The 21,198-nt window shown below is 37.3% G+C and overlaps 1 protein-coding gene across 7 annotated transcripts in view; it reads left to right on the top strand.

The window, feature by feature from the left end:
* DPP8 (dipeptidyl peptidase 8) overlaps positions 1 to 21,198 on the top strand; it is a 62,185-nt gene that overhangs the window by 3,011 nt on the left and 37,976 nt on the right. For all 7 annotated transcript variants that reach the window (XM_055435626.2, XM_055435629.2, XM_055435625.2 and 4 more), the window contains 4 exons: positions 1,147 to 1,416; positions 10,900 to 11,012; positions 16,577 to 16,750; positions 17,560 to 17,728. In XM_055435626.2, the coding sequence (XP_055291601.1) occupies positions 1,147 to 1,416; positions 10,900 to 11,012; positions 16,577 to 16,750; positions 17,560 to 17,728 (726 nt within the window). The remainder of the gene's footprint in view (positions 1 to 1,146; positions 1,417 to 10,899; positions 11,013 to 16,576; positions 16,751 to 17,559; positions 17,729 to 21,198) is intronic.

Below are 21,198 nucleotides of genomic sequence, written 5' to 3'. Positions count from 1 at the left end.
TGTGTATTGATTTTTGTGGTAGCAGTGGTTAATAATTATGTGAGTTGGTTACACAAATACAGTGTAGTTTGTCTCCCAGGTCCTCGTGTTTTTGGCGTTTCTTAGTTCAAAAAGAGCAGGTTGCCCCAGATTTGTATGTTGCTCCTTTTTGGTAGTGTTATAAATAATGCATGTCAGAGTATCTTACAGTGGCTTGTAATAACACTTCTTGTTATTTTTTCTGATCCTTTGCACCTGTTATATTTAAATATTGAACTGGATAGAAGAAAAAATCATCTTCTGGATTTGAAAAATGAAAGAAACATCATTAGTAGATGAAATGTTAATATTGTTTTGGGGTTAAACTGATAAATTGGGTTCAGACTTTTGTCAAAATATTGATAATACAAACATTAAATGTTTTCAGCATAAATTACAACTAAAGCCACTTTCTTCTCATTTAATCATGAGAGTAAAAGTTGTGTAATCTGTAATAAAAGTATAAAGGTGCACAAGGGATGCCAAAATAGTGCTGCCTAGGCAAGAGCGAAAGACGCGAAAAACGCCCCAACCAGTTCGGTCTTTCGGTGTTTGGAGTTCCTATATAAAAGGAAACAGTATTTGTATTATCTTGGGTAAATGCTCCAGGATGATTATTACAAGTACATTTTTCGCAACAATTTTATTAGTGTTCTAATTGGTTGTGATTATTTGTTAGCTGAAGAAGTCCACAATTTATCAAATGTATTACATTTTTAAAGTGCAAAAACACTTACTCCCTTGGCACATTTAGCTTCACTGTTGACATGCTTTTTGAAGGAACACAGCAGCCAACTGGCATATGGCCTGTTTCCTTCCAGTGTGGGAAAGAAGAAGGAATTTTGGCAAGAGATACCTAAGGAGAGCCTTTTATAAACGTTCTCAAAGAGATTTATAGTCAGTGTGAAATAGACATGACCTCAATTTTTTTTTAAAATCTCAGTTTCAAACTGAACACAGAGAAGGGAGAGCTATTGCTTTTCTAACTAAGTTTCATTGCAACTGTACTGAAAAGCATTTTTTCCCTTTTTTTGGGGGGGGGGAGGGGACCCTAATCAGGCTGTCATTCTGATTAATGTAAGAGAGGACAGATCTGTGAACTTAATGTGGCTTATTTATTTATTTTAGGAAAATGCAACATGGCAGCAGCGATGGAAACAGAACAGCTGGGTGTTGAGATCTTTGAAACTGCAGAGTGTGAGGAGAATATTGAATCACAAGATCGGCCTAAATTGGAGCCATTTTATGTCGAGCGATATTCCTGGAGTCAGCTTAAAAAACTGCTTGCTGATACCAGAAAATATCATGGCTACATGATGGCTAAGGCACCACATGATTTTATGTTTGTGAAGAGGAATGACCCAGATGGGCCTCATTCGGACAGGATCTATTACCTTGGTAAGTGTGAAGTCATAGTTTCTGAAAGGAAATGCTTTCTTAATTCAAAATTAGAGGCTAGATGCAACTGGCACTCAAATTTTGATGAATAAATAAGTGAATCAGTGTGGTCCCACTAAAGAGAAAAAGATAATTTGCAGAACTTCAGTTTTGGTACTGTTTTAACTTTTTGTTCAGTTAATTTTGTTTTTATTTGCAGATAACAAATCATCAATTGATCATGATCCTACTTTCTTTAGAATCTTTTTTTTTTTTAATTAATTAATTTATTTGGCTGAACTGGGTCTTAGTTGCAGCATGTGGGATTTAGTTCTCTGACTGGGGATGGAACCAGAGTACCCTGCATAGGGAGCACAGAGTCTTAGCCACTAGACCACCAGGGAAATCCCATGATCTTACTTTCAAAGTAAAGATGCCAGATATTACTTCTTCCTAAAGCTAATTTAGGGAGAAGGCACTGGCACCCCACTCCAGTACTCTTGCCTGGAAAATCCCATGGACTGAGGAGCCTGGTAGGCTGCAGTCCGTGGAGTTGCAAAGAGTCGGATACGACTGAGCGACTTCACTTTCACTTTTCACTTTCATGCATTGGAGAAGGAAATGGCAACCCACTCCATTGTTCTTGCCTGGAGAATCCCAGGGACGGAGGAGCCTGGTAGGCTGCCATCTATGGGGTCGCACAGAGTCGGACACAACTGAAGTGACTTAGCAGCAGCAGCAGCAAAGCCAATTTAAAATTACTTTCCTTCAGAATGGTCAGATTCTTTAGGAATGGTAGATGAGGAACACAAATAATAAAACCAGTAGTTTGTTCCCACTCTCAGCAGCTGCTGCTTTCATTTTTTTAAATCAAGGCTGATCTTGGTCTCTTCTTCCTGAGCCCATTCAGTCCAAATTTAAGATCTGTTGACATTAAGTATATTATATCACTGATGGACTTTTTTGTTTCTTTTTTGTTTATACACCTTAAATGCTTTGCTGCTGCTGCTAAGTCACTTCAGTCGTGTCCAACTCTGTGTGACCCCATGGATGGAAGCCCACCAGGCTCCCCCGTCCCTGGGATTCTCCAGGCAAGAACACTGGAGTGGGTTGCCATTTCCTTCTCCAATGTGTGAAAGTGAAAAGTGAAGTCGTGTCCGACCCTTAGTGACCCCACGGACTGCAGCCTACCAGGCTCCTCCATCCATGGGATTTTCTAGGCAAGAGTACTGGAGTGGCTTGCCATTGCCTTCTCCGGAATGCTTTGCTAAGATGTGGTAAAAGGCATAGGTAGTAAAGACTGAGCACCAAGCAAGCTTAGGCACAGCTGATAGCTCAGCTGGTAACGAATCCGCCTGTAATGCAGGAGACCCTGGTTCGATTCCTGGGTAGGAAACATCCCCCTGGAGAAAGGCTACCCACTCCAGTATTCTTGCCTGGAGAATCCCCAAGGACAGAGGAGCCTGGTGGGCTATACAGTCCATGGGGTTGCAAAGAATCGGACACAATTGAGCGACTAAGCACAACACAGCATTGAAAGAAATGACTAATATATTACATACATAGACACAGGGCAGTAGATAAAGAGGCGGTCGTGGAGTCAGAAGCCTAGGCTCTGGTATCAACTCCATGGCTGACTTACTAACCCTGTGAGTCTCAGTTTCCTCATCTATCAAACAAGGATTAATATCTGTCTTATTCAGTTCAGTTCAGTCGCTCAGTCATGTCCGACTCTTTGCGACCCCATGAATCACAGCACGCCAGGCCTCCCTGTCCATCACCAACTCCCGGAGTTCACTCAAACTCATGTCCATCGAGCTGGTGATGCCATCCAGCCATCTCATTCTCCGTTGTCCCCTTCTCCTCCCGCCCCCAATCCCTCCCAGCATCAGAGTTTTTTCCAGTGAGTCAGCTCGTCGCATGAGGTGGCCAGAGTATTGGAGTTTCAGTTTTAGCATCAGTCCTTCCAATGAACACCCAGGATTGATCTCCTCTAGAATGAACTGGTTGGTGTAGGATTGTCTTAAGTGTTGAGTTGACCAAAAAGTTTGTTCGGGTTTGTGTATGCTCTTTGGAAAAACTTGAACGAACTTTTTGGCCAACCCAAATTTAAACAAATGTTAATAAACACAATACTGTTTGTGTACAACCAAAATAAATTTTACTACAGCTAGTCTGAAGGAAAAAACTAAAAAGGAAAAGAAAAAAAAAACCTTTGTTATGTGATCTCCCAAGCAATTGTCTGCACTACAGTATTATTTTTTAGAATTAGAATAGTTGTAAAAAATACAGAAAAAAACCCAAATAATAGTTGTAAATTACAGTATGCTACCTAGTGTTCACCAACTGGTAATTATTATTTGTACTGTTATTAGCTTAAGTCCCAAAGGCCCATTCATTCATTCGTTGTCACTCATTGAATGAATTTATTGAGAGATGGTGCTGAAATATTTAGGTAGTCGTCTCGGTGAAAGTGAGTCTTTCAGACATGCCTGCTGTTTGTGATCCCATGGGCTGTAGCCCGCCAGACTCCTCCCCATAGAATTCTCCAGGCAAGAATACTGGTGTGGGTAGCCATTCCTTTCTCCAGGGAATTTTCCCAACCCGGGGATCAAACCCAGGTCTCCGGTAAGCAGGCAGATTCTTTTCCATCTGAGCCACCAGGGAAGCCCAAGTCATCTTGTAGGAAATATATATCTTTCTCAAGAAACTTATGCTACGGCTTTATTGGAGACAGACAATCAGACTTTCCTTTATTGGAGAAGCATTTTAAGAAAAGCTCATCCATAATTGCTAAATCAGGCAATTTGGTTAGAAGAGAGTTTGGGCAAAATTAGGGGGGAAGGCCTTATATTTTGTATAGTATTTAAAAATTATAGCCATACTGTCTGTAGTTCTTAACTGTAAACAAATGTCTCACAAAAAATGTTTATTAATTACCATTAAAAGTGCTTACCAAAAGGAATTTCACCCCTGATACAGTAGTTGAAATGGGATACCAAGCCCATAAATTTTGGAGTTCCTTCATGTAGTCATTCTATGCTATTTTTATTTTCCTAACCCACAGCCTGAGGGAATGGATGTTTGGTTGGTGTTGGTTGGTAGAGTGAGAAAGAAAAGAATGTGGGAGATGAGAACACAGAAGGAACTGAGGCCTGAGTAAACTCCCACAGCTGAGTTGGGTGGGAAAGGAAGGGCTGAGATGAGTTTGAGGGCACTGACCTAATGTGCCTTTGTTTACTAAGTTTTTAAAAATAGGTCTCCTGCCCTCCTCCAAAAGTGTTTGATTTTTTTTTTTTTTTAAAGAGATATTCTCTGCATGAGTCCACATTAGTAATTATAGATTTTTTTAAAGCAATTTCAGAGTATTCCATTACATAATTGTGCCATATTTTACTTTACCAGGCCCCTAATAATGGGCATTTAGGTCTTTCTATTTTGGTATTACAAAAAATGAGGGAGCAAATATCACTGTAGATCATTTTGGCCGTGTGTGAATTTACTTAATAGGACTAATTGCCAAGAGTGGAGTTACTCGGAAAAAGGTGTACAGATTCTGAATTCTTACTGATATTGCCAGACTGCCCCTCCACGGAGGTTATAGAGTTTACATCCCTGTCAGCATTGTCTCAGAGTATGTATTTCTCGATACCTGTACCAATAGTGAGTGAGCAAACTTTTTATCTTTCCCAGTCTAATTGGTGAACAGCAATCCCTCACTGTAATTTTTTAATTTATTCTTGTTTTTTAATTGAAGTGTAATTGACATGTTATTAGTTTCATGTGTACAATATAATGATTCAATGTTTGTATGCACTGTGAAATGACCAATGCAGTAAGTCGAATTAACATCTGTCACCATATAGTTAATTAAAACAACTTTTTCCTTGTGATGAGAACTGTTAAGACTTATTCTCTTAGCTACTTTCAAATATGCAGTATAGTATTGTTAATTACAGGCATCATGCTGTTCATTGTATCTCCATGTTTCGTTGTAGTTTTGATTCGTATTTCTCCTATGAGAGAAGTTGAGCATCCTTTCACATATTTACAAGGCATTTGTGTTTTTTTTTTCTGTGACTGATCTGTTTGTAATCACTGTCTATTTTTTATTGAGCTATGGGTACTTTTCTTGTCAACTTAAAGCATTTTTTTGTACAGTGAGGGAATTAATCCATTGTGATATTTTTTCCTCAATGTTGAATTTTTTTCCCTGAATGTTGAATGTTTTTTGCCTTTGGTGCCTTTTGCCCTTTTGTAGAAATTTGTGGGTTTTTTTTTTTTTTTTTGGTAGTTAAATTTTTACTTTTTATGTAGTTTTGTATCCCGTTTAGACATCTAGAAAGGCTATCTTAACTCCAGATTGTATTTTTTTGAAATCTTTACGTAATTTGGCCTTGGAGCACAGAATGAAGCAGGGCAAAGGCTAATAGAGTTTTGCCAAGAGAACGCACTGGTCACCCTCTTCCAACAAAGCAAGAGAAGACTCTACACATGGACATCACCAGATGGTCAACACCGAAATCAGATTGATTATATTCTTTGCAGCCAAAGATGGAGAAGCTCTATACAGATAGCAAAAACAAGACCAGGAGCTGACTGTGGCTCAGATCATGAACTCCTCATTGCCAAATTCAGACTTAAATTGAAGAAAGTAGGGAAAACCACTAGGCCATTCAGATATGACCTAAATCAAATCCCTTATGATTACACAGTGGAAGTGAGAAATAGCTTTAAGGGACAAGATCTGACAGACAGAGTGCCTGATGAATTCTGGACGGAGGTTTGTGACATTGTACAGGAGACAGGGACCAAGACCATCCCCATGGAAAAGAAATGCAAAAAAGCAAAATGGCTGTCTGAGGAGGCCTTACAAATAGCTGTGAAAAGAAGAGAAGCGAAAAGCAAAGGAGAAAAGGAAAGATATAAGCATCTGAATGCAGGGTTCCAAAGAATAGTAAGGAGAGATAAGAAAGCCGTCCTCAGTGATCAATGCAAAGAAACAGAGGAAAACAACAGAATAGGAAAAACAAGAGATCTCTTCAAGAAAATTAGAGATTCCAAGGGAACATTTCATGCAAAGATGGGCTCGATAAAGGACAGAAATGGTATGGACCTAATAGAAGCAGAAGATATTAAAAAGAGGTGGCAAGAATACACAGAAGAATTGTACAAAAAAGATCTTCACGACCAAGATAGTCACGATAATATGATCACTGACCTAGAGCCAGACCTCTTGGAATGTGAAGTCAAGTGGGCCTTAGAAAGCATCACTATGAACAAAGCTAGTGGAGGTGATGGAATTCCAGTTGAGCTATTTCAAATCTTGAAAGATGATGCTGTGAAAGTGCTGCACTCAATATGCCAGCAAATTTGGAAAACTCAGCAGTGGTCACAGGACTGGAAAAAGTCAGTGTTCATTCCAATTCCAAAGAAAGGGAATGCCAAAGAATGCTCAAACTACCGCACAATTGCACTCATCTCACACGCTAGTAAAGTCATGCTCAAAATGCTCCAAGCCAGGCTTCAACAATATGTGAACCGTGAACTCCCAGATGTTCAAGCAGGTTTTAGAAAAGGCAGAGGCACCAGAGGTCAAATTGCCAACATCCGCTGGATCATGGAGAAAGCAAGAGAGTTCCAGAAAAACATCTATTTCTACTTCATTGACTATGCCAAAGCCTTTGACAGTGTGGATCACAATAAACTGGAAAATTCTGAAAGAGATGGGAATACCAGACCACCTAACCTGCCTTTTAAGAAACCTGTATGCAGGTCAGGAAGCAACAGTCAGAACTGTACATGGAACAACAGACTGGTTCCAAATAGGAAAAGGAGTACGTCAAGGTTGTATATTGTCACCCTGCTTAATTAACTTATATGCAGAGTACATCATTAGGAACGCTGGGCTGGAAGAAGCACGAGCTGTAATCAAGACTGCTGGGAGAAATATCAATAACCTCAGAAATGCAGATGACACCACCCTTACGGCAGAAAGTGAAGAGGAACTAAAAAGCCTCTTGATGAAAGTGAAAGAGGAGAGTGAAAAGGTTGGCTTGAAGCTCAACATTCAGAAAACAAAGATCATGGCATCTGGTCCCATCACTTCATGGGAAGTAGATGGGGAAACAGTGGAAACAGTGTCAGACTTTATTTTTTTGGGCTCCAAAATCACTGCAGATGTTAATTGCAGCCATGAAATTAAAAGACGCTTACTCCTTGGAAGAAAAGTAATGACCCACCTAGATAGTATATTAAAAAGCAGAGACATTACTTTGCCAACAAAGGTCCGTCTAGTCAAGGCTATGGTTTTTCCCGTGGTCATGTATGGATGTGAGAGTTGGACTGTGAAGAAAGCTGATCGCCGAAGAATTGATGCTTTTGAACTGTGGTTCTGGAGAAGACTCTTGAGAGTCCCTTGGACTGCAAGGAGATCCAACCAGTCCATTCTAGAGGAGATCAATCCTGGGTGTACATTGGAAGGACTGATGCTAAAGCTGAAACTGCAATACTTTGGCCACCTCATGCGACGAGCTGACTCACTGGAAGAGTCTGATTCTGGGAAGGATTGGGGGCAGGAGGAGACGGGGACGACAGAGAATGAGATGGCTGCATGGCATCACCGACTTGATGGACATGAGTTTGAGTGAACTCCGGGATTTGGTGATGGACAGGGAGGCCTGGCGTGCTGTGATTCATAGGGTCGCAAAGAGTCGGACATGACTGAGTGACTGAACTGAACTGAACTGAACTTATGTACTTTGGACTTTGTTTTGCTCCATTGATCTGTCTGTCAAATCAAGTGCCAATACTGTGCTGCTCTTACTGTTATTACTATAACTTTAGATGTTTTACTGTTTGATAGTAAGCAAACAGTACTTTTCATTACTTTTTTTCATACTTTTCCTGATTATTTTTGTTTGCTTGTTTTTCTGTGAGAATTTTAAATTAGCTTAAAGCTCCTTTCTCCCAATGCTACTTAAAGTGTGTTAGGATTGCATTATATTTATAGATGAAGTTGGGAAAATTGACAGTCTTTAAAATATTTATTTCTTTTTGGCTGTGCTCTGGGTCATTTCTGCATGAGGGCTTTCTCTAGTTGCAGTGAGCAGGGGTTATTACTCTGTTGTCATGCTCAGGCTTCTCATTGCAGTGACTTCTCTTGCTGTGGAGCACAGACTCTAGTGCCCGAGGGTTCAGTAGCTGCAGTGCATGGGCCCTGCACTTGTGATGCATGGGTTTAGTTGCCCTGTGATGTGTGAATCTTCCTGGACCAAGGAATGAAACCGTGTCTTCTGCATTGGCAGGCTGATTCTTAACTGCTGGACCACCAGAGAAGTCCTCTTTAAAATAATGAGCTTTTCAAGAAAGCTGTATGCCATTTTATTTGCTCAAGTGTTTTATATCTACCTGAATACTAATTTTTTCCATATAAGTTTGTTTAAAAAAAATTAATATACTTCAGACACCAGTAAATACTGTTGTGTCACCAAGAAAGAGACAATGGGGAAAGGTCACTCTGTGTTACACAGAGCTGGAGTGTGTGCCTTAGAGATGTTCATTGCTCACAGTTGAATCCTGGAAGACGTGGAGCAGTAGCGGTTTCAAGAGGGGAATGTGAAGGGATTGTGGGGAGTGACTCACTGAGAATAGATGAGAACCAACTTCATCCTAGTTGCATACTGAAAGCTCTCAGAAGGGAAAGGCTTAAGGAGGATATGATCATGTTTTGTAAGGTTATGGATAGGTGGCTACGGTCTTAAGAAATATGTAACAAAGTAACTCCGGAATGTGCAAAGTAGATTTAAGGCACTCCTTGGAAGGAACGTTTGACCAACCTGGACAGCATATTTAAAAGCAGAGACATTACTTTGCCAACAAAGGTCCGTCTAGTCAAGGCTATGGTTTTTCCAGTAGTCATGTATGGATGTGAGAGCTGGACGGTGAAGAAAGCTGAGCGCTGAAGAATTGATGCTTTTGAACTGTGGTGCTGGAGAGGACTTGAGAGTCCCTTGGACTGCAGGGAGATCCAACCAGTCCATCCTAAAGGAGATCGGTCCTGGGTGTTCACTGGAAGGACTGATGCTAAAGCTGAAACTCCAATACTTTGGCCACCTCATGTGAAGAGTTGACTTATTGGAAAAGTCCCTAATGCTGGGAAGGATTGGGGGCAGGAGGAGAAGGGGACGACAGAGGATGAGATGGCTGGATGGCATCACCAACTTGATGGACATGGATTTGGGTAGACTCCGAGAGTTGGTGATGGACAGGGAGGTCTGGCGTGCTGTGATTCATGGGGTCGCAAAGAGGCAGACACAACTGAGCGACTGAACTGAACTGAAGTGCTGGGTTGGGAAGATCCCCTGAACAAGGAAGTGGCAACCTGCTCCAGTATTCTTGCCTGGAGAGTCCCATGGTCAGAGGAGCCTGGCGGGCTACAATCCATGGGGTCACAAAAGAGTCAGACACACTGAACGACTAACACTCCCACAAATGCTGAAATAAGTATCAGCTGATAGCTAACTTTTTACTCCAAAAGGCAAGACAGACTAAGAAAGGTTTAAGTAAAATTTAGGGTAATAAAGGGATACAGGAGGCTGTGGATCTTTGGGGACTCATCCCCAATCTTTGCAAGGGTTAGCATGGAAGTTAGCATGTCCTTCCATAGACTACCTTCTCTGCCATTATCAGAAACGACAAGGCTGAAGAATTGTTCCACTAGGAGAGAGTTTTTGTTCTTCCTGTGTTATTTACTTTCTCTTTCACTCTACCCTAGCTTTTTTTTGGAAGTGATACCTTTATGGTAGAGTCGAAGGACTTTATTTTACTATGAGTTTTCTTTGGCTCACCTCTTCATAACCATGTTGTATTTCTGTTACTTTTCTCTGTTATGTAGTTTATTCTGCACTGCTGTGCTCTTCCCATTCAGTTGTCGTATGATTTCACAGAATAGACCCGTCTTCTATTTAGTGTGGATAAAGAGACTTTTAGCAAATCAGATATTGTTTTAATGTGAATGTCCTTTTATTTAAAGCTTATTAGTGATTATAGTGATAAAATATTTATAATGAAGAAAAACTCATTCAGTTAGACCTATGTATATTTCTAAATGAATACTGTAAATGATTCAGAAAAAGAAGCTTAATCATCTGAAGTTGTTGCAAAGCACCCCCACTTGAAATCTAGTAAGTCTGTTGCCAATTTGTAAGACACTAACAATTTAAAAAAAAACTAAAAATGACACTCCCCCTTACAACATCTTATACACTTTTTATGTTTGCTTTGAGAAGGACTAAAATTTGAATATTTTCTAGGAGCCTGGGTTTTATTGAAGGAAATTGCCATGGCGTATGGCGTGTGCATCTCTGCCTTGTTAACATGTGTTATAGGTCCCACAGAATACAGCATCCTGCAGTATGAAGAGGCATTGTGTACTGACTACTGTGATTGTAGTAAACAGATTGCCATTTTTAAAGTAACAAAAATGATTGTTTTCTTTTATAGCTATGTCTGGAGAGAACAGAGAAAATACACTGTTTTATTCTGAAATTCCCAAAACCATCAACAGAGCAGCAGTCTTAATGCTCTCTTGGAAGCCTCTTTTGGATCTTTTTCAGGTAGGATTAAATGTTGTTATTATTATGATTTTGTGTATGTTTTTAGTATTGCATTTATTTAGGGGCAGAAATTCAATTGGGATCTTACATTTGAAGTAGATATGAATCAAAAGGAATTAAGATATATGTTAATAAAATAATAGTAAATAAAAAATAATTTTAAAAGACCAATAAGCCATAATATAAAAAAAGAATTAAAACATTTTTATGTTTTTTCGTGTGTGACCCTGAAATATTAATTCTCAATCTCTGAGACTAGGGATATTGGATGTTATTAATACAATTCAGGTGTTTTTTTTTGGCTACCCAGTGTGGTGTGGCATGTAGGATCTTAGTTCCCCTACCAGGGATCAAACCCACACCCCCTGCAGTAGAAGCATGGACTCTTAACTACTAAACCACCAGGGAAGTTCGCAGGTTTTTTTTTTTTTAACTACCTTGTCCCTGTTTAACCACCTTTCCCTTCTGTAAACTTGCTAGTTACATGGTACTCACATTTTGGGAGAGAATTGTTCACATAAAAAAAGTAATATATATTTCCAGAAAGCTTTTATTTAAATCTTTAAATTGAATTTGTAGTTCTAATATTTAGTAACAGTACTAATATAAGGATTAAATAAAGGTATTTTTATTTCAGTTTTTGTTTTTAAATAGCATGATTCAATTTAGGGAAAATCAAAGGTTAAGTTTTTTTCCTTCAATATTTTGTCTTTAAACAAAATGTAAATGGTCGAAAACATAAGAACAAGATCATAGTTTGGGTACAATTGTTTGCCTTTTAGGTTCTCACTTAATATTTTTACATTGAATATTATTGAATGGCATTTTTGGGCTAAATGAACCAAAATGTGATATTTCTCTTAGGAAGTTAAAAAAAAAAAATAGCTTCCATGACAGCTAACCATTTTGACTATAACTGTTTATCAAGGATGTTGTTTTTCACATTGGTTTGTGACTTTTCTTTAAAGCAGAAACATTTCTTATTCTAAGAACAGTGTGTTGAACTGAAATAATTGTAGTTTTCACATGGACTAGGTTGTAAATTAGTGAGTCAGAGGTTTTTGTGTGTTTTTTTGAGGTGGAAAATTTCAAACCATACAAAAGTAGAATCCCATGTGAACTAGTTTTAACAATTATCACATCTTGGCCATTGGTGGTTCATTACAGCCTTACCAGTCACCACCCCTACTTTTCAGATTATTTTGAAAGAGTTCCCAAATATATCATTTCACTCCTAAATAGATCATGTCTCTAAAGAATATATATTCTTTTTAGACATTACCACAGTATCATCATATCTTAAAAAAATCATTGATCATTTCTTCATATAAAATATTCAAATTTTCTTGATTTTTAGATGAATGTTCTTTTTTTTTTTTTACACAATTTGTTAAATAAGACTGAAATAAATTTCATATGTTACATTTGATTGATAGGTTTCTTAAGTTCCTCTTACTTTTAATCCTCTGATTTTCTTTCTTTTTCTCCCCATTGCGGTTTATCTATTAAAGAAAGAGGGTCTGTTCTGCTGATTGTAGTCCTATGGTGTTATTTGATACATTCTTCAGTTTCCTGTATTTTCTGTAAACAGAAATAAGTAGTCAGATCTAGAAGTTTGATTAAACACAGGTTTGCTTCCCCTCCCTGCCCAAGACTACTTTACAGATCAAAAAAATTGAAAGCAAGGTCTTGAACAAATAATTCTACACCATGTCCATAGCAACATTATTCATAATAGCCGAAGTGTCCATGGACAGATGAACGAATAAACAAAATCTGGCATATACATGTGATAGACTATTATTCAGCCTTAAAAAGGAAGGAAATTGTGACATGCTACAACATCAAGGAGCCGTGAAGACATTATGTTAAGTGAAATAAGCCAGTCAGGAAAGGACAAACGCTATATGGCTCCACATATATGGGGTGCCTGAAGTAGTCAAGTAGACTACCAGAATGGTAGTTGCCAGGGACTGAGGGAAAGAAAAGTGAGGAGGTGCTGTTTAATAAGTTTAATGGATATAGAGTTTTAGTTTTGCAAAGTGGCGAAGTTCTGGAGATGGGTTGCACAACAATGTGAATGTAGTTAACAGTACTGAATGGTACACTTAAAAAAGTTATTACGGTGGTAAGTTTTATGTTATATATATTATTTTTATGTATATATATTTTTTGTACAACAGTTTAAAAAGTAAAGAATACTTCATTGATAATGTTGTATGCCCCCATCAAAAGTCATATAGAGCTTTAGTTGCTTGTGATGATAGCATCATTTGATCATTACCTAAATCTATTATAAAACTGTTTTTATTATTCCTTCTTCATTTATTAACTGAGAAATTTCTATAAAGAGAAAAGTGCTATTCAACAATTATTCAGTTATCCTGAGGAGGAGTTCACAATAGAAAGGCCGGATGTTTCTTTCCTTTATTTTCCATTTTTCAAACACAGTCTTCTATGTGTGATAGATTAGAAGTTTTGGAGGGTATTTTGTTTTCATTTTTATATCTTTATAAACTTACAGTGTAAGCCTATTTGGTATCTTTTGATCCATTGACAGTTGTTATTGTATAAATTATCTTATTTTTGACTGTTAGAATCCCCGTCAACTTGACATATCAAATCGTTTTGACATGATCTGGTAGTAGTTGGTATTTCTCTTACTTGGTGATATGGAGATGTTTCATGATCATCTTTCACGTTGCTTTTTCCATGCTTGGAGTCAGCCATATCTGTCTGCTTCCTTTAGAGCAAAGTGGTATTAAGAGACTTTGGTCTGGGTACTAGATACTGAGGGACAAGCAATATACATAATCTTTATTTGTTTTTACATCTGTGTTGTGATTGTACAGACAAATCATATTCAACCAGATCCCTCTTGATGGACATTTTAGTTATTTTCAATCTTTGTATTATAAATAGTACTGCAGTAAAATGGCTTGGGCATACAACTTTTTGCATTTTGCCAGTGTATCTGTAAACTAGATTCCTAGAGCTGAAATCATTGGACCAAACAGTACATGGTTTTGTAATTTTGCTAGGTATCAAATTTCCTTCCATAGGAGCTGTGCCATTATGAATTTCCATCTGCAAGGATTAATTGTACCTGTTTTCCCATAGATTCTCTTGCACTGTAGGCAGATTCTTTGCCACTGAGCCAGCAGGGAAGCCCCCATAGATTCTCCAGCACAGTTTGTAGTCAGACATTTGGATTTTTTGCAAATCTGATAGAAATGCTATCACAATTGTAGTTTAATTTGCTATTCTTTTATAGGCAGAGTTGATCATCTTTTTAATCTATAAACCATTTTTATGTAACGTGGTCCTTTTTTCATTTTTAGAAGCCTTTTATTTCCTGGAGATACTAACCCCTTGTGATATAGTTTTCGATGTTTTCATGAAGTTGTAATTTGTATTTTTACTTTCTTTATGGTGTGTATGTGTGTGTGTGCACGTGTGCTCACGCACCACATGAAAGATTCTTGTGTGATAAAGTATATCCTTTTGATATTGCTTCTAGAATTTGTCTTCTGTCATAGGACAGTTTTTCTGCACTCGGGTTATAAAAGAATTTACCCATGTTTTCATCTAGTGCTTTATATGGTTTCACTTTTTAAAGGTTTATTGAGGTATAATTGACATATAAAAATTGCAAGTATTCAAGTGTACGGTTTAATAGATTTGGATATGCATACATACTTTTATTTTTTTCATTAAAAATGATTTTTTAAAACAATTTTAAGCTTACCATAAAGTTGAGAGGAAAATACAAAGATTTCAATCCATATGATTATTTTATTTATTTTTTATTAGAGTATAGTTGGCTTACAGTGTTATCTTAGTTTCAGGTATACAGCAGAGTAAATCAGTTATATATTTACATATGCACGCTTTTGTAGCTTATTGTCTCATATAGGCCATTTCAGAATATTGAGTGAGTTTCCTGTGGTGTAGAATAGGTCCTTAGCAGTTATCTAGTTTGTACATAATAGTCTGTATATGTCAGTCCCGATTTCCCAGTTTATCCCTCCTCCCACTTTCTTTATGGTGGGAGAAAGAATAAATACAGATACGTGTATTTATTTTTAGATTCCACATATAATCAGTATCATATCTTTGACTTCACTCAATGTGGCAATCTCTGGGTCCATCCATATTGCTGCAAATGGCATTATTTCATCCTTTTTTGTGGCTGAGTGATATTCCATTGTACATACATATGTACCATATCTTTTTTTGTTTATTCCTTTGTTGATGGACATTTAGGTTGCTTCCATGTCCTGGTTATTGTAAACAGTGCTGCAGTGCATGTTGGGGTGCATATATCTTTTTAAATTATGTGTTTTTCCAGACATATAAACTTGACTACTTTTAAAGTATTAGTCCTTGAGACATCCCTGATGGTCCAGTGATTGGGACTCCGTGCTTCCACTGTGGGAGACCAAAGTTTGATTGGGAAACTAAAATCCTGCAAGCTGTGTCATGGCTAAATAAAATAAAATAAAAAGTCCTTGATAGTAGAAACCATGTCTGTTTCCCTTATTTATCCCTTTATTTATCATAAAGAGCTCTTAGGGAAGATGTGGATATAAATTCTTAAAACTAGCACTTAATAGATTTGTTTTCTTTATGTTTCTTCTTATACATGTGAAATTTTATATATATGTATCAGATAATACTTTTAGTTTGGGAATGCCCCTCATCATCATCAATCATTAATTAAAAATATTCTTTGAGGGAGATTTTAGCTGTTGCTTTAGGTGGGAAAACAAAATGAGACAGATTCTGCTCTCAAGGTTTTTTTTTATTCATTTACTGAAAGAAAGTGAAAAACAAAACAATAGCCAAATGAGTAAAAGAGATATTATCTCTTAAATAAATATCAGGAAACTTTCCTGGCCAGCGTTGAGTTAGGGCTAAGGTTTTGGGATAACAGTAGAACTCAGATGGATAGAAAGAAAAATGGCCTCTTGGTGTGAAGGGAAATGGAACAGAGGCCAAGAGCAAGAACACCACATACTGTGTTACATCAGTAATATGATGGGCCTGACCTGGGGTTTTATGAGAGTAGTATTAGCGGATGTAGTGGAAAGGTACTAATGACAGCTGATGTTTGAGAACTTTACTCTGTGCCAGTCACTGTGCTAATAAACATTTTACATATTTTTATCTAAGTTAATCTTCACAGTGCTGAAGTAGATGGTTTATTACTACTCTGAAAGTGATGAAAATTACTTTTGAAGAAATTAAACTACTTCAGAGTCTCCTCTTAAATGCATGCAGAGCTGCTGTATTCCATTTAAGTTGCAGGAGATCTTGAAGGCCAAGTCAAAATGATGAAGCTTAACTCTTGCTCTCTAACGTATGCAGTATTCATCTAGGGACCTTTTACCAAATGTTTCAGCAGACTTTCCGAAATTAATCTGTTTAAAGTCTTAACAAATTTTGGAATCACTCAAAATGTAAACTCAGTAATACTGTAGATGCTAGAATTTCAGTGCTATTAATAAAAGCAAAAAGCTGGCTTTCAGAAAACTGGAATAGGAGACCTCTCTCTCTATTAGGCGACACTGGACTATGGAATGTATTCTCGAGAAGAAGAACTATTACGGGAAAGAAAACGCATTGGAACAGTTGGAATTGCTTCTTACGATTATCATCAAGGAAGTGGAACATTTCTATTTCAAGCTGGTAGTGGAATTTACCATGTAAAAGATGGAGGGCCACAAGGATTTACTGTAAGTTGATTTTACTGCTTGATGAACTGTTAGGTGTCCTAAAATTTGTGTGTCCAAATCAGAAAGATAGTTAAACTAACCCTTCTGCTTACCAGTTATTTACCACTAACTTAGTAGTAAAGAAAATAGGAAATATGGGTATTAATTTCCAATTTTTAGTTAATAATTTTTCAGTGACATTAGTTATATAATTTTTAAAATACTGAAAACACTTGTTATGTAGGAAGAGTTAGTAAAGGGAATCATTGTGCCATTTTTTGTGTAATTGCTGAGTTGGACTTTCAAAGATAATATCACAAGACAATCCCTTTTTGGTTCTTCTAAAAGCTTAATTCATCTCAGTAAATAGTTCTAAATTTTGATTTTATTCCAGGCAGTTTTTCATGTAATATTAGAACTATTCTTCTGATAGAATTGTGATGCTCTTAGCTTTCATTACAATTTTATGAACAAATTATTTTATACTGGTAAGTGAAATAGGTGTATAATTTAATAAAAGTATGCAACAAACGATAATTACTCTATTTAACAGGTTTAGTCAACAAAATTTATGAGATGCTATTATATTGTCTTTATTTCCGTTCCTGTTATGCTTAGTAGCTTATTAATTCATAGGAAAAAATGATTCGTTTCTTGGAAGTTAAGGCATATAAGTACATTTTTCTGGAGAGCAGTTATCACAGTTGGTATTATACTTTGGATTATTGTTCATTTTATAGGAAGGGTGCTGGTGAACACCTTGTATTATATGTATGTAATACGTATATGTAAGCCTGATACTTGCCTTTAAATGTTGTTTACTTTTCTAGCAACAACCCTTACGGCCCAATTTAGTGGAGACTAGTTGTCCCAACATTCGGATGGATCCAAAACTATGCCCAGCTGATCCAGACTGGATTGCTTTTATACATAGCAATGACATTTGGATATCAAACATTGTAACGAGAGAAGAAAGGAGGCTCACTTATGTGCACAATGGTAATTCAGGTTCTTCAAATCAATTTTCCTAAAAAGTATTTTTAAAATTTAATATGCTTTTGCTTATGTTTTGAAATCAAAGCACGCTGGGTGATCTTTATATTTTAAATTTAAACCTTTAAAATTAAAAAAGAAATACAACTCTTTTTATAAACTTGTACGAATCACCTATATAATGCTACTTGTTTTTTTAGAAGTTGATGGCTATGTTTAATGTCATGATTTTGCTGATATTATAGGTGTCTTCACATGTCCAAAATAATCAAGTATATATTCAATGCATGCACTTTTAATGTCAATTATACCTCAGTAAACTAGAAAAGATGATAGTGAAGCTTAAACAACAAAAAGAATACAAGTTTCTGAGAACACTACTGCTGCTGCTGCTAAGTCGCTTCAGTCGTGTCTGATTCTGTGTGACCCCATGGATTGCAGCCTACAGGCTCCTCTGTCCATGGAATTTTCCAGGCAAGAGTACTGGAGTGGGTTGCCATTGCCCTCTCCGTCTGAGAACACTAGATTACAGAAAATTTCCTATGGGGGAAAAGAAAGAACTACCTCTACCACCACTAAAATGAAATAACAGAAACAAAAAGAATCATTGTAATACTACCTTGTTTTAATGGCTATTTTCAGACAGCACAGCAATAGCACTTCTCTGATTGAAATAAAATTTAATTTAAAAAATCTTATTTTTAGGAAAACAAACAGAAAAAATACACACTGTAAGAACTACTTAAAATTTTATTTTCCCTTTTTGGAGAGCCTGCTTAGTTATTTTGTCATAATAGGAAAAATTAAACTTTCTGTGTTGTGGAAATATTTAATTTTTATTGAAATGACTTTAATAATGCTAAGCACTACTTAAAGGGCTTCCCTTGTGGCTCAGCTAGTAAAGAATCTGCCTGCAGTGCAGGAGACCTGGGTTTGATCCCTGGGTTAGGACGATCCCCTGGAAAAGGGAAAGGCCACCCACTCCAGTATTCTGGCCTAGAATTCCTTGGGGCTATATATGTAGTCCATGGGGTCGCAAAGAGTCACACATGACTGAGCCACTTTCACTAAAAGCACAGAAATGATATGGATTTTTTCCTTTTGCCTCTAAAGCTTTTATACAAGTGAAAGAAGGGAAATAATGTATTTTTTTTTAACATGGAAATAGACCTTAAGGTTAAGCTCCATGATGACGGACAGTCCCTCTAAAAATTTATTGTCCAACTTTCCCATAATTTAATGGTCATAAAACTGATTTATTGGGCATGAGCATCTTCCTTAATAAATTATTTTAGAGTATGATAGTGTATTGGCAACAGTTTTTCCATTATTAGGATAATCAGTGTTATAGAAACCTTTTCCTGAACAACTTACATTGATTTTAAAAAGCACTGAATTAGAAGTCAAGAAATCTGTTCTAACCATTGTCAGTCAACAAAGATACATTAAGTTCCTGTGTGCCAGACAATGTGGCAGGAACTAAGGATACAGAATTGAATAAGACACAGTCCTGGCCCTAAAGAAAACTTTATAAACAAATAACAAAATAGAATGATAAACAGCAAACATTAGGTGTTATAAGAGTACAAGCCAGGGTAGTGGTCCCAGAAGGCTTACCTGAAGAGATGACACTTACACTGCTCTCAAATAGTGACTGTACATTAGCCAGTACACTCCAGGCAAGAGGACAGCCTGCAAAGGCCTTGAAGCAGAAGGCACCGTAGTTTGTATGAATTAGAAGCAGTCCTGCGCTCCTAAAGCATGAGGTGTGAGTCAAGATATAGAGAAAGATGAGGCTGGCACATAAGGGCAAGGAGAAGGGTGGACTGTTTCTTATGTAAATGAACATGGCCTTTATCATGATTTGGGGCTTCATTGGAAAAAGCTTTTAGCAGTTGAGTAGTGTGGTCAGAGTCATATTGTAGATAAATTGTTCTGAATACTTTGCGAAAGTTATATTTGAGAAGTGCAAGTCTAGAGACAGGGCAAAGCTTAACCAGTGTAAATACTGTAAGTACCCAGGTCTTAACAACCTAAAACTAGGGTGTAGAATAGAGAAAAGGGGGTGGAGTGGGGAAATTTTTAAGTAAAATGTCCATGTTTTGGTGTTTAGTGAGTCTTCATCTGGAGTCAGGAAATCAGGAGAGCTACCACTGGCAAAACAAAGTTTAGGTTAGTAGTTAGTAAATCTGGGTTGGAAATCCTAGTCATTTGTTCATGGTTTCAACAAACATTAGAGACTCACTATGTACTAGTTGTTGTACTTGAGGCTGGGACTGCTTTGACAGTGACTGTTAGAAATAAGGCAGGTTTTTAGTCTGTATATTTTTTCCTTCGGTAGAATTGTTTTCCATACAGGATTATTGTGAAAATTGGCAGAATTTAAAGTAGAAACCACTGAAATCCTGCTGGATGTGTGTGTATATGCTGAGTGTGTGTGTGTGTGTGTGTTGGAATTTATTTTATAAATCTGAGAAGTGATTCTCTTGTGTGACATTTTTATGTTTGGCCCTGCTGGGTCTTTGCTGCTGCGTAGGCTTTTCTGTAGTTGAGGTGAGTGGGGGCTAGTCTTCGTTGCCATGTGTAGGCTGCTTATCGTGGTAGCTTCTTTTGTTGCAGAGCAGGGGCTGCAGGCACGTGGGCTTCAGTAGCTGATGCACGTGGGCTCGGTATTTGTGGCTCCCAAGCTCTAAAGCACATACTCAGCAGTGCGGTGCACAGGCTTAGTTGCTCTGTGGCATATGGCATGTTCCCAGACCGGGGATTGAACCTGTGTCTCCTGCATTGGCAGGCAGAATCTTTACCACTGAGCCACCAGGGAAGCCCACTATAATAGTGTTTTTATTAATTTCTTTTCCGTTTATGTAGGTATATGGTATATTTTTTATTTTCAGGGTTAGTGTAGTAGTTAAAAATACAGTCTAGAACTGGCGTATCTAGATTTGAGTCTCATCTACTCTTTTTTGCTTCTGTTCCTTTGAGTAAGTTGTTTAACCTATCTTTGTTTTCATATCTGTAAAAAGGTTAATGAATAGCATGTCATCATAAGGTTGTTATTGAAGTTTTAATATTTGTGAAGTGTTTTAGACAGAGTCTGAAACACAGTAAGTACTGTTTAATTTGTTTGTTTAGAAAAGTAGGTAGAGAGTAAGCATCATCACTTTTATTTCTCTTATCACAATAAATTTCCAAATGAAAGTCTTCTTTTGCGTGGGTTTATTAGACTCAGCAGGTACATTTGCTTATTCTCTGCCTTGTATAATAGAGAAACTTAAAAGTAATGTCATACCAACCTCTACTCTCAAAGGACATATCTTATTGAGAACAAGGTGATACCATCTATTCATCTAATTCATCTTAGTAATTGAGGTCATCACCAGGAACACCCATAATAAGCGATAGATATAAATGAGTGATACATATTATCACATCTACAGGAGAACAAAACATAAAACAGTATGGGAGATATAACTTTG

Source organism: Moschus berezovskii, chromosome 9 (genome assembly GCF_049115385.1).
Source record: "Moschus berezovskii isolate FMDL1 chromosome 9, NW_MosBer_1.0, whole genome shotgun sequence".
Classification (NCBI taxonomy): Eukaryota; Metazoa; Chordata; class Mammalia; order Artiodactyla; family Moschidae; genus Moschus; species Moschus berezovskii.
This window is presented reverse-complemented; position numbering and strand designations above follow the sequence as displayed.